Source organism: Astyanax mexicanus, chromosome 12, assembly GCF_023375975.1.
Source record: "Astyanax mexicanus isolate ESR-SI-001 chromosome 12, AstMex3_surface, whole genome shotgun sequence".
NCBI lineage: Eukaryota > Metazoa > Chordata > Actinopteri > Characiformes > Acestrorhamphidae > Astyanax > Astyanax mexicanus.
Window position 1 is genome coordinate 25,762,198 of NC_064419.1, and position 12,447 is coordinate 25,774,644.

Here is a 12,447-nt window from a genome sequence, read left to right on the forward strand (position 1 = left end):
GGGAGGAAAACAGACTCACGAAATGTTTAAAGAAAACACATCAGTTAAAGTAGAGAAATACTGTCAATTTCCAAATAAACAAATGAGCAATATGTTTTTATGACCCAGAGCTTGATTTAGCCCAAATGCTTCCAAGCTACAAAAAACAAAATACTCATCCTGCCACACATATTTGCCAAACAAAATTGGGTTTTCTGTCCTTTAAACTCATTACCTTCTGAAAAAGAGGGCATGCAGTTAAACATATAAGGCCCACCCAACTAATTTCTCCCCGCACCATAATTAACCTCACCTGTCTCCAACCAAACGTTAATGTGGTAAGGGGTGGAGCCATGTTCCTGTGTTCTCTACAAAATGGCCGAAGCGAAAACACAAGGGTAAGTTCTGTGTTGGGCAGAAGGGCATGGTCATGTGGTTAATACAAGTCAGTTTATTAGTGCTTGGGGCAGTTCTATTGGCTGATGCAGATTTGTCACATTCAGGCAAATGGCTAAATCCTCGGTCTCCTTGGTCTCCTGGAACATATTACTCACAAAACCAAGTGCAAGTGCCAAGTGGTCCAAATGCAGTAGTGCAGCATGCCCCGGATCCAGTTTACACACCTGTACCAGTGCCTCCACAAAAGTTTCCATTGCTGAGTGATCTAAGCACAGGGCTGGGGCCTGCCCAGAATCCTCAGCTGCCAAGTGGTCCAAGTTCAGTACTTCTGCCTGCCCAGGAGCCACGTCCTGCATCTGTGCCTGTGCCTTTCCAGAGTCTTCCACAATTGAGCGATCCAAGCACAGGCTCTGGGCCTGCCTATTATCCCAGTCTTTTGCCAATGCCTGCCCAGAATCCTCAGCTGCCAAGTGGTCCAAGTTCAGTGCTGCAGGCTGCCCAGGATCCACGTCCTGCATCTGTGCCTGTGCTTTTCCAGAGTCTTTCACAATTGAGCGATCCAAGCACAGGCTCTGGGCCTGCCTATGATCCTAGCCTCGTGCCAGTGCCTGCCCAGGATCCTCAGCTGCCAAGTGGTCCAAGTTCAGCGCTGCAGGCTGCCCAGGATCCACGTCCTGCATCTGTGCCTGTGCTTTTCCAGAGTCTTTCACAATTGAGCGATCCAAGCACAGGCTCTGGGCCTGCCTATTATCCCAGTCTTTTGCCAATGTCTGCCCAGAATCCTCAGCTGCCAAGTGGTCCAAGTTCAGTGCTGCAGACTGCCCAGGATCCACGTCCTGTGCCTTTCCAGAGTCTTCCACAATTGAGTGATCCAAGCACAGGCTCTGGGCCTGCCTATGATCCTAGCCTCGTGCCAGTGCCTGCCCAGAATCCTCAGCTGCCAAGTGGTCCAAGTTCAGGTTCTCTGCCTGCCCAGGATCCACGTCCTGTGCCTTTCCAGAGTCTTCCACAATTGAGTGATCCAAGCACGGGATCATGGCCTGCCTCTGACCTGAGTCTTGTGCCAGTGCCTGCCCAGAATCCTCAGCTGCCAAGTGGTCCAAGTTCAGTACTGCTGCCTGCCCAGGATCCACATCCTGCATCTGTGCCTGTGCCTTTCCAGAGTCTTCCACAGTTACAGGATCCAAGCACGGGATCATGGCCTGCCTCTGACCTGAGTCTTGTGCCAGTGCCTGCCCAGAATCCTCAGCTGCCAAGTGGTCCAAGTTCAGTACTGCTGCCTGTCCAGGATCCATATCCTGCGTCTGTGCCTTTCCAGAGTCTTCCACAATTGAGTGATCCAAGTACAGGCTCTGGGCCTGCCTATGATCCTAGCCTCGTGCCAGTGCCTGCCCAGAATCCTCAGCTGCCAAGTGGTCCAAGTTCAGGTTCTCTGCCTGCCCAGGATCCACATCCTGTGCCTTTCCAGAGTCTTCCACAATTGAGTGATCCAAGCACAGGATCATGGCCTGCCTATGATCCCAGTGTTGTGCCAATGCCTGCCCAGAATCCTCAGCTGCCAAGTGGTCCAAGTACAGTTCTGCTGCCTGCCCAGGATCCACGTCCTGTGCCTTTCCAGAGTCTTCCACAATTGAGTGATCCAAGCACAGGCTCTGGGCCTGCTTATGATCCTAGCCTTGTGCCAGTGCCTGCCCAGAATCCTCAGCTGCCAAGTGGTCCAAGTTCAGTGCTGCAGGCTGCTCAGGATCCAAGTCCTGTGCCTTTCCAGAGTCTTCCACAATTGAGTGATCCAAGCACAGGCTCTGGGCCTGCCTATGATCCCAGTCTTGTGCCAATGCCTGCCCAGAATCCTCAGTTGCCAAGTGGTCCAAGTACAGTACTGTTCCCTGCCCAGGATCCACGTCCTGTGCTTTTCCAGAGTCTTCCACAATTGAGTGATCCAAGCACAGGCTCTGGGCCTGCCTATTATCCCAGTCTTGTGCCAATGCCTTCCCAGAATCCTCAGCTGTCAAGTGGTCCAAGTTCAGTGCTGCAGGCTGCCCAGGATCCACGTCCTGTATCTGTGCCTGTGCCTTTCCAGAGTCTTCCACAATTGAGTGATCCAAACACAGGCTCTGGGCCTGCCTATTATCCCAGTCTTTTGCCAATGCCTGCCCAGAATCCTCAGCTGCCAAGTGGTCCAAGTACAGTACTGCTGCCTGTCCAGGATCCATATCCTGCGTCTGTGCCTTTCCAGAGTCTTACACAATTACAGAATCAAAGCACAGGCTTGGGGCCTGCCTATTATCCTAGCCTCGTGCCAGTGCCTGCCCAGAATCCTCAGCTGCCAAGTGGTCCAAGTTCAGTGCTGCAGGCTGCCCAGGATCCACGTCCTGCATCTGTGCCTGTGCTTTTCCAGAGTCTTCCACAATTGAGTGATCCAAGCACAGGATCATGGCCTGCCTATGACCCCAGTCTTGTGCCAATGCCTGCCCAGAATCCTCAGCTGCCAAGTGGTCCAAGTTCAGTGCTGCAGGCTGCTCAGGATCCAAGTCCTGTGCCTTTCCAGAGTCTTTCACAACTACAGGATCAAAGCACAGGCTTGGGGCCTGCCTATTATCCTAGCCTCGTGCCAGTGCCTGCCCAGAATCCTCAGCTGCCAAGTGGTCCAAGTACAGTACTGCTGCCTGTCCAGGATCCATATCCTGCGTCTGTGCCTTTCCAGAGTCTTCCACAATTGAGTGATCCAAGCACAGGCTCTGGGCCTGCCTATGATCCTAGCCTCGTGCCAGTGCCTGCCCAGAATCCTCAGCTGCCAAGTGGTCCAAGTTCAGTTCTGCTGCCTGCTCAGGATCCACGTCTTGTGCCTTTCCAGACTCTTCCACAATTGAGTGATCCAAGCACAGGCTCTGGGCCTGCCTATGATCCCAGTCTTGTGCCAATGCCTGCCCAGAATCCTCAGCTGTCAAGTGGTCCAAGTACAGTACTGCTGCCTGTCCAGGATCCATATCCTGCATCTGTGCCTTTCCAGAGTCTTCCACAATTGAGTGATCCAAGCACAGGCTCTGGGCCTGCCTATGATCCCAGTCTTGTGCCAATGCCTGCCCAGAATCCTCAGCTGTCAAGTGGTCCAAGTACAGTACTGCTGCCTGTCCAGGATCCATATCCTGCGTCTGTGCCTTTCCAGAGTCTTCCACAATTACAGGATCCAAGCACAGGCTCTGGGCCTGCCTATTATTATCCCAGTCTTGAGCCAGTGCCTGCCCAGAATCCTCAGCTGCCAAGTGGTCCAAGTACAGTACTGCTGCCTGTCCAGGATCCATATCCTGCGTCTGTGCCTTTCCAGAGTCTTCCACAATTACAGGATCAAAGCACAGGCTCGGGGCCTGCCTATTATTATCCCAGTCTTGAGCCAGTGCCTGCCCAGAATCCTCAGTTGCCAAGTGGTCCAAGTACAGTACTGCTGCCTGTCCAGGATCCATATCCTGCGTCTTTGCCTTTCCAGAGTCTTCCACAATTACAGGATCCAAGCACAGGCTCTGGGCCTGCTTATGATCCTAGCCTCGTGCCAGTGCCTGCCCAGAATCCTCAGCTGTCAAGTGGTCCAAGTACAGTACTGCTCCCTGCCCAGGATCCACGTCCTGTGCCTTTCCAGAGTCTTCCACAATTACAGGATCAAAGCACAGGCTCGGGGCCTGCCTATTATCCTAGCCTCGTGCCAGTGGCTGCCCAGAATCCTCAGCTGCCAAGTGGTCCAAGTTCAGGTTCTCTGCCTGCCCAGGATCCACATCCTGTGCCTTTCCAGAGTCTTCCACAATTGAGTGATCCAAGCACAGGATCATGGCCTGCTTATGATCCTGGCCTCGTGGTAGTGCCTGCCCAGAATCCTCAGCTGCCAAGTGGTCCAAGTTCAGTGCTGCAGGCTGCTCAGGATCCACATCCTGCATCTGTGCCTTTCCAGAGTCTTCCACAATTACAGGATCCAAGCACAGGATCGTGGCCTGCCTATGACTCCAGTCTTGTGCCAGTGCCTGCCCAGAATCCTCAGCTGCCAAGTGGTCCAAGCACTGGTCCAGCATCCGTCATGAGCCCTGACCTGACAAGTAGTCCAAGTGATGTGCTCTTGACTTCACCTCAGGCCTCGCTTTGGAGTCTAGGTCAGACTTCTGCTCAGTCTCCAGGACTGTCTTCTGCTCAAGCACCTAATCCCATGCTGTATCCAGATCCTCTGAAGCCCCCCCAATTGCAAGTCCATTTACCCACTGAACCCTTAAAGAAGTTACTGTGGCGGTTTCCCAAAGCTCCAGAAAGGCCTAAGCAATTTCCGGTGCAGTTTAACTTGCGGCAGCCTACCCCAGTCAACAGTGTGGCTGCTGCATGTGGGGAGAGTATGGTGCATGTGGAGGTGAAGCAAGATTTCTTTGGAAATGGTATGCTCGTAAACCCTAGTTCTCTGACGCTTGGAGGCTGTGCAGCATCAGGACTGGACTCTGCAGCCCGAGTGCTCATCTTTAACTCTGAACTCCAGGCTTGTGGTAGTGTACTAACGGTAAGTTGAGTTTTGAATTGCTTAGTTTTAATTGTTGTGCAGGTCACTGCTCTACTAATGCAATATTGCTATTTCAGATGACGGAAGATTACCTTATCTACAGCTTTCACCTCCTCTACCGCTCTGAACCTCTGGTTGGTACTTCAATTGTCCGAACAGGAAGAGTCAATGTTCAGATTGATTGTCACTACTCAAGGTAAGCTTCTTAAGATGGACTAGCTACAGTGGTTTCCTTTTTCTTAACTGCTTTGCTTGGAGCCTTAACTTGGAATTTCTTTTGTTTTAGGAAGCACAATGTGAGCAGTATTGCTGTGTCCCCTACATGGGTGCCGTATTCCTCTACAGTGGCAGCGGAAGAGCATTTGGTCTTCACCATGAAGCTCATGACTGGTTTGTATTTGTGAAAATTCTCAAACTTTTTCTGTTTAGGAACACTGCATCAAGCTCATTCCCATTTGTAATCTTGTAGAATCACCCGAGTCTACAGTATGCTTCTACTCAATCTTTTAGGCAATGCTCAGATTGTCAGCCCAAATCTTATTCTTGGCATGCGTAGACTGTGTTTGATCCTAAACAGCCATATCTTAACTCTCTGGAAGCTCAAATTGGATTCCAATGTCTTTGCAGCACTTGCAATGTATGTAACTTCAGATTCAGAGTACAGGGATCAAGGAAGCTTAGTTATTGACTTGTATGCAAATCTGGTCTGATCACTTGTAATTAACAGTGCAGACAGTCACAGATCTGATTAAATTTTTTTTTTTTTTTAGTTTTATTTGCAGTCTGAACATGGCCTTTAACTTGTTGCTTGTAGATGACTGGCAGTATGAGAGACCATCGAATCAATACTTCCTTGGCGAGGTCATGAAGATTGAGGCATCTTTGACACAGTTTAACCATGTACCTCTCCGTGTATTTGTGGACCACTGTGTGGCAACTGCAGTTCCTGACATTAATGCTGTTCCCAGATACACATTTATTGAGAACCATGGGTAAGTATTGCTTTTACTAGCCTAGACGAGTGCATGTAGAAACCAACCACCAACATCTCCTCCTTTTTTCTATTTATTTCTTTATTTATATTTTTAGATGCTTGGTTGATGCCAAGATAACGGGCTCCAACTCTGAATTTATGAAACGGGTTCAAGATGATAAGCTGCAGTTTCAGTTGGAAGTGTTCAGATTTGAACAAACCAACAGTAGTATGGTATGGAAGACTTGGTTACGTTGGAGCATTTGTTTTTAATGCTGCCATTTTACAAACTACCTGAACAACCTTAACTTTTTTTTTTGTTTTTTGTAGCTGTACATCACATGTTTCCTGAAAGCCTCTACAACTTTACGGAAGACTGATGCTGAACACAAGGCTTGCTCCTTTGAGACCAATGGGTATGCCTCAAAATGATACTGTTATGATGCCTTTGTTTCAGTTTGTACTAAAGCTGCTGCGTGTTTGCTCTACGTAGGTGGGCTGCTGCAGATGGTAATGACCAGGATTGTAACTGTTGTGATGGAGAATGTGTCTCCAGGAAGGCGAGAAGTGTGCCCACTGATGAAGGTATGCTTGCCTTGATGCTTTTTGGTTAAACCTCAGTCCAAACTCAAGGCTGTCTAATGGGAGGAATGTCTGGGGAAACAGACCCAGCATTTCTTAACCCTGGTCCTTGAAATCCACTTTCCCAGGTTCAAACTAGTTTGGTTCAACTAGTTTACCTGCTCGTAAAAGGCCATTGTTTTTAAACTAATGTTGGTGGCAATCACTCCTAAAATGTGCAGGAAAGTGGGCTTCAATGACCAGGTTTGAGGGACCTTGTTCTAACAACATGTTTTTGTGAAGGAACAAAGTCTAATTCGTTTGTTTGCAACTTTGTTTTACAGATCAGTATTTTGAAACGGAAGTCTCTTTGGGCCCCATCTTGGTTGAGGATGATGACCACTTGTTGCAATGAGTCAATAGTGTTTCTTAAAATTTTTATAAATAAATATGGGGAAATTTGAATCTGTCTCTTGCCTTTATTCCAGGCCTGGATGGGCTCTGCTACACAGCTGGTTGGTTAAGCTTCTTTGCAGTACCCAACACAATAGATTTCTGTGGAATTTAAGTGACCGCTTCTCCAAAAACAAAACTTTTTTCCATTGAGACCATTTCAGTTCAAAAGTCATACACATCATATTTGTCTACCTCTTCTAATGTAATGTTTCAGTCTTTATTGTGGAAGCACATTGCCCTGAATAGTAGTTTCCTGGCTTTAAAGCCACTCTGCACCGTTTTTAAAGAGATCGTTCGTGAATCAGGTGTGTTCATTTTAATGCGGCCCTTATTGGACATCTGTCCAAACAGTTTTGCTTTGTAAGTGGCATGCATGCAAGAGCAACCCAAGACTGTAGTATAATGACTCAACAATGTGGTTTAAGGCCACCCTACTGGTTTGTTTGGTCCCCATTTCATAAGTTTGTGCCCATTGCTCCGGCAAGTTGGCTTGAAATATTTGATCTAAACATTTTACCAGTATTTCTCTGTAATATTCAGAAACTCACCATGTTAAATATTGCAACTGTTTGACACTTGTCTCAATCTGTCAATTGCAACACTTAGATTTTATCCAGAAGGGTTCAAGGCACCTTAGATTTCCTCACAGCTTGTGCATCAGCGTTCCACTCATGTGGAAAACTAGCCTGCTGAGCCACTTCCAGAAATCATCCACCTGCTAAAGCGGAAAGGGCTGTTGCAAGTGCTAAATGAACTCTTAAAATCTTCCTCAGGACTGTCTAGTTCCAGTCTTGCAGTCTGTAATGGAGTTGTGTCCAAACAGTGTCCTACATTGACTCAAATGGAGTAAAATGTTTGGCGACTGGACGTGGGTGTTCAATGAGCCCCTAAATCTGGTAAACTGCCACAAAAATCTTTGGGAATTGTAAGGATAACTATACGAGTGTGTTCAAAGTAGCTTAGACTTTCATCGAAGCCAATATTTCCACATTTCTGTCTGGGTGTTTCCCCTGTGGTTTTCAGTGCGTGTGTTTTGAACTAAAGCGAGGCCAGAAGTCTGTGGAATGGACCGTCCTTGCTGAACGAACACACCAGCCGTTACTCAGCTGATTATTTCTGCCACGGGAAACACTAGGTTATGGACATTGCGCTTGGCAGCAAGCACAGAAGGGGAAGCTGTTTGAGTTGAACATGCATGTGTCGCTACGGACAGGTCAAAAACAGGCCAAAGTGATGCACTGCATCGTCTTCTTTTTACGCCAGATCGTGTTGCCCTCTCGTGGCCTCTGCATCTGTCCACCACCTCAGCTCAATTAGTCAATGCTGGTATGTTTAAATGTCTATGATTATTGGTTATTCATATCCTTTTAAGACAGCGATGGTAAAAAAGAGTATCTTTAATCCTCCTACTCTGCATTATTCAGACACTGCTTTTGAAATGCCATCACCACACACGTAAAAAAGAAAATCAGGTACTATTAAAAAGACAAAACGTTCAACTTCTGCTCTTTCTTTCCTTAACACCATTCAGAAGCTATTATTACCCCTCGATTTTACCCAAATTTAGCATCACCACTAACCGCACTCATTGCTTTCTCCTCATTTATTCATGTCTGCTTTACCGGACACGTCCAACGCAAAACGCTAACCTCTCACAGACTTGGTGATAAATGTTACCTTTGATTATAGTGTGTTTTCTATATTTGTATGGGGCTCTTCAGTCCTACAGTCCTTCAGACTTTCCTAAGCAGACTAAGGTATGTACAGCAAGTGTCATTATTTTTGGTAATCTTACCTGAGATGGGATCAAGTTTTGGTGCACCAAGAAAAAAAAGTTCATTTGAGCCTACAACATGTCTGTGTGAATAAATAATCTTAAGCATTTTATACATATGATAAGAGATACATTTATTATGGTTTTGGTGAATCTTTTAGCTGGATTGGCTGATCGCCAGATACACTGCTTTGGTGAGCAATAAACTCACGACGCTTTCTTATTCGCCAGTGTCTTATTCAGATTTCCGTCACACCTTAAATACTGGCTAAACATACATGCGGCCGCCTGTAGATGGCACATTTTAACAGTAAAAACAGCATGTGAGTGTTGTAGTGCAACGTTTGGGGGCCAGGGCTTAAAAGTTTCTGTACAAGAAAAAAAGAGGGCTGTCAATGTTAAAGCGGTAATGCATGCAAAATAATTTGGAATCAGTAACGCGTTATTATAGTTTTTTAATGCAAATTAATGATGCCACCAAGTTTGACCCCAACTTCCTCCGTAACTTCCTCCTGCCCCACCCTCATCCAACGCACAGTTTTTTTTTTTCTGGAGTGAAAAATGTCTGTGCATTATCCCCTAGGTGCTGAAGCAGTTAAGTTCTCTCTCTCTCGTTCCTTTTTGTTGTTTTAGCTCGACCACTCATTTTATTTTCCTGTCATAACCAAGCAGGCTGATATAAAAATGGTATAAAAAAAAACAGCAGCACTTGTTGACTACGGTGGAAACTAGGTCCGCCTGGCATCGCGACCCCAGCGGAGAGGCAGTAATCAGGATAAAGGTAACATTAGTTTACTACGTCTGCACTGCACGTTCCATTAAAAAGCCCTTTTATACTCAGCCAATTACGTTCTAAATTTAGAAGTACTCACAACCAAAAATTTCTCCTGGATGCTCCTCAGCCAGCACATGTTCAGTTCCATCAGCAGCTTGACTTGATTTACCAAACCAGGTGTTCATATGGTGAGAACTAAATATATCTCTATTAAATGCAGCTGAGGAGACATGAGGAGATGTTTAAAGGAAAACAGGGCTTTAAAAGCTCTGTTTTTTTTTTGTTTTTTTTTTTAAATTGCTGTTTGTATTTATTGTAATGCTGGTGTTTAACTGAGCTAATAAACACTTACTTCACAGATAAGAAGCTTTTTCTTTACTGAAAATGACACCACCAATATAAATTTCTTACATCTTACATTATTTTATTTAGATTTAAATATAGATATTAAAAACTTGTGTCGTAGGAAGAACAAGTGCAGTTTATCACAGAATACTGTTGTGATGAATCGGATGACATTTTTTAATCGATTGATACGATGAAAAAAATATTTTAAAATACACTTTAAAAACAGTAGGTTAGAACTATTGACAATAATTTGGGTTCCAGGTATGTTTGTGTTTTTAAAATGTAAAAAGACAGTTATTAAACAAGAATAGAAAAAGCTGCAACATTACAATCAAAACATTTGTATTTATTTCCCTTTTTTATTTTAAAATTCATGATATTAGATCTCTTTGTTGTCATAAATGTGTTTTATTTGTTTTTATTTTCATTATTGTTTTGCCCTGTATCGTCTGTGGGCTCCCACCAAATAATATCCGTATATCTTTAAAAGCCTTTCTGACATCCCAACAATGCTCTGGGCTTTAACACACCTTTATCTTTGCTCTGTCTTGCAGCACTACGCCAGTCGAGCGGGACACCAGTCAGTATGTGAGCTGCTCCTGGACCAGGGGGCCCGTGCTAATTCTCAAACTGCATAAGGTATAAAAAAGTCATCTGTAGAATCAGTTCTTGCCAGTTGCAGCCGGTCACAATCATTACCACTCACTGCGCTGTCCACTGTGGGTGATAATGCCTTCTGTTCACACTGTGGATCAAAGAATGTGAAATGCCCACACAAATTTGAAAAAGAAATATGGATGAAATATTCACCTGGCTGCTACAAAATTGAGCATTTTGTCCCAAACTACTGTAGAAAAGGCCACAAGATCCTGGATAGTCTTACACAAAACACATAGAATACATAGATCTTAATGCGGAAACTGTTTCCATTACTGTTGTGTACCAAACCTCCAAATGTGAAATATAAGTCTATGCATTTATGCATACCTGCAAAATAAATAGATTTTAAACTATTGTTATACAGTATTAGCCATACATTAGTTTTTCTTTTTATTTTCTACATTGTAGATGAATGTTAAAAACATGGATTAATTGTATTAAAATTTTATTAAATTGTATTAAAATGTATTAAAATAAACAAAAAGAAAATGTTTGTCCTTAACAATCTCCTGATCTAAACCTGATTAACTGAGATGGGTGATATTGTTCAGCACCTCCTGGAACTCCTTCAAGGTGTTGAGAAAGTACCAAGAGTGTGTAGATCTTCTCAAAGAAAATTAAATAAAATGAGAAGAGGTGTATTACATTTTTGACTGGTAATGTATTTGTGTGTTCACTTGTATACAGGCTGCTGAGCAGGGTCACGTGGACATGTGCGAGTTGTTGGTGATGAACTGTCCTGCCTTGAGAAGCATGAAGGATAAAAGATCACGCTTACCTTCAGACCTTTGCCTGAAGAACAGTGCCTTACTGGAGTTACTAAACCCTCAATGACCTGCTGTGCTGCTTTGATGCCCAAATGAACTTCAGATCCTCTACAAGTCAGTTTTGTACAAGCAGTGGGACCCTGCGTGAGGTTCTTCTTGGACTGCAGGATGGAAACCATCGCAGGAACCCCACTTAGGCTTGTGTCCAAGCATGGAAATAAATGTTTTTGTTTAAGCGGCCGTAAACATTTCAACAGTACTACACTCAACTAAATGTTTTGTTGCTCAGATTTTTGCTCAATCTTTTTGATATAAATAATCATTCAAACTTATGTTAAATTGGGTTTTTACAGTGTAAGTATGTATTTTCCACAAGAAACTCTGTTGTAAGTTTGTGAAGCTGCCAGCAGATGGTGCTCCTGACTAGCTTGTGCTTCTGGGAAGTTCTCAGTATGCTGTTTTTGCAGTGGATAGAGCCAACCATTATGTATTTCTTTTGAGGACAAGAGTGATTTAAGGCCTCTTTTTGTAGCTTTTCCCCTTTTGATGTAAGATTTATCAGTGAGTCGTGAGAGATAACTTTCTTTAAATAACCAAATTATGGTTAGAATTTACACAGGGGAACTGTGTAACTTGCACAACCTTTGTAACATCTAGTCCTAAGACAATTTACAGGCATAAAAACTCATACAATCTACTAAGTTAGTTGTAAAGCAGGGATTCTTAACTCACTGGTAGTTCTGGCCCTCAGAGGGGTCCTTACATAGATTTCATTTTCCAGCAAAAATATAAATTGTTTTTATAAAATATTCACATTTTCTGAGACACTGACCTTAGCATTTGCATTAGCTTTAAGCCATAACCATCATTAATAAAAGAAAGAAATGTGAGGAATTGATCACTCTGTAATAAATCTATATAGTATATATAGAGTGTCATTTATTGAGATGCACCTATAGTACAGCTGTAAATATGTTTAGGTCACTGTGAGAGAAGCATAAGCAACAAGAGGCATTTCTTAGTCACTTGTGTTACAACCCCATTTGTTTGTCTAGGGATAAGAGGGGTATGTAACATTGTGGATAAGTTTAATGAGTGTATGGGTGTGTGAAACTGTGAGGGAGAAAACAAGAGACCAGAGAAATTTCCATTTAACCATTTACTGAAGTCACAGCTCAATATATACAGTGACAAAATCCAAGTCCAATATTTACAAAAATACAAAGT

At 44.3% G+C, this 12,447-nt stretch overlaps 1 protein-coding gene and 1 long non-coding RNA gene across 2 annotated transcripts; both read left to right on the forward strand.

Moving 5' to 3' along the window:
- Window positions 1–4,310: 4,310 nt before the first annotated feature.
- Window positions 4,311–6,905, forward strand: LOC125806173 (zona pellucida sperm-binding protein 3-like). Its single transcript, XM_049486129.1, has 8 exons — window positions 4,311–4,906; window positions 4,984–5,102; window positions 5,193–5,296; window positions 5,721–5,898; window positions 5,996–6,113; window positions 6,210–6,295; window positions 6,373–6,464; window positions 6,785–6,905. The coding sequence occupies exons 1-8, from the start codon at window positions 4,442–4,444 to the stop codon at window positions 6,853–6,855; spliced, it is 1,233 nt and encodes a 410-aa protein (XP_049342086.1). The 5' UTR covers window positions 4,311–4,441; the 3' UTR covers window positions 6,856–6,905.
- Window positions 6,906–9,260: 2,355 nt separating this feature from the next.
- On the forward strand, window positions 9,261–11,455 carry LOC125806189 (uncharacterized). The gene is made up of 3 exons (XR_007441480.1): window positions 9,261–9,451; window positions 10,348–10,432; window positions 11,141–11,455. It is a non-coding gene; the product is annotated as an uncharacterized LOC125806189 (long non-coding RNA).
- Window positions 11,456–12,447: the final 992 nt, after the last annotated feature.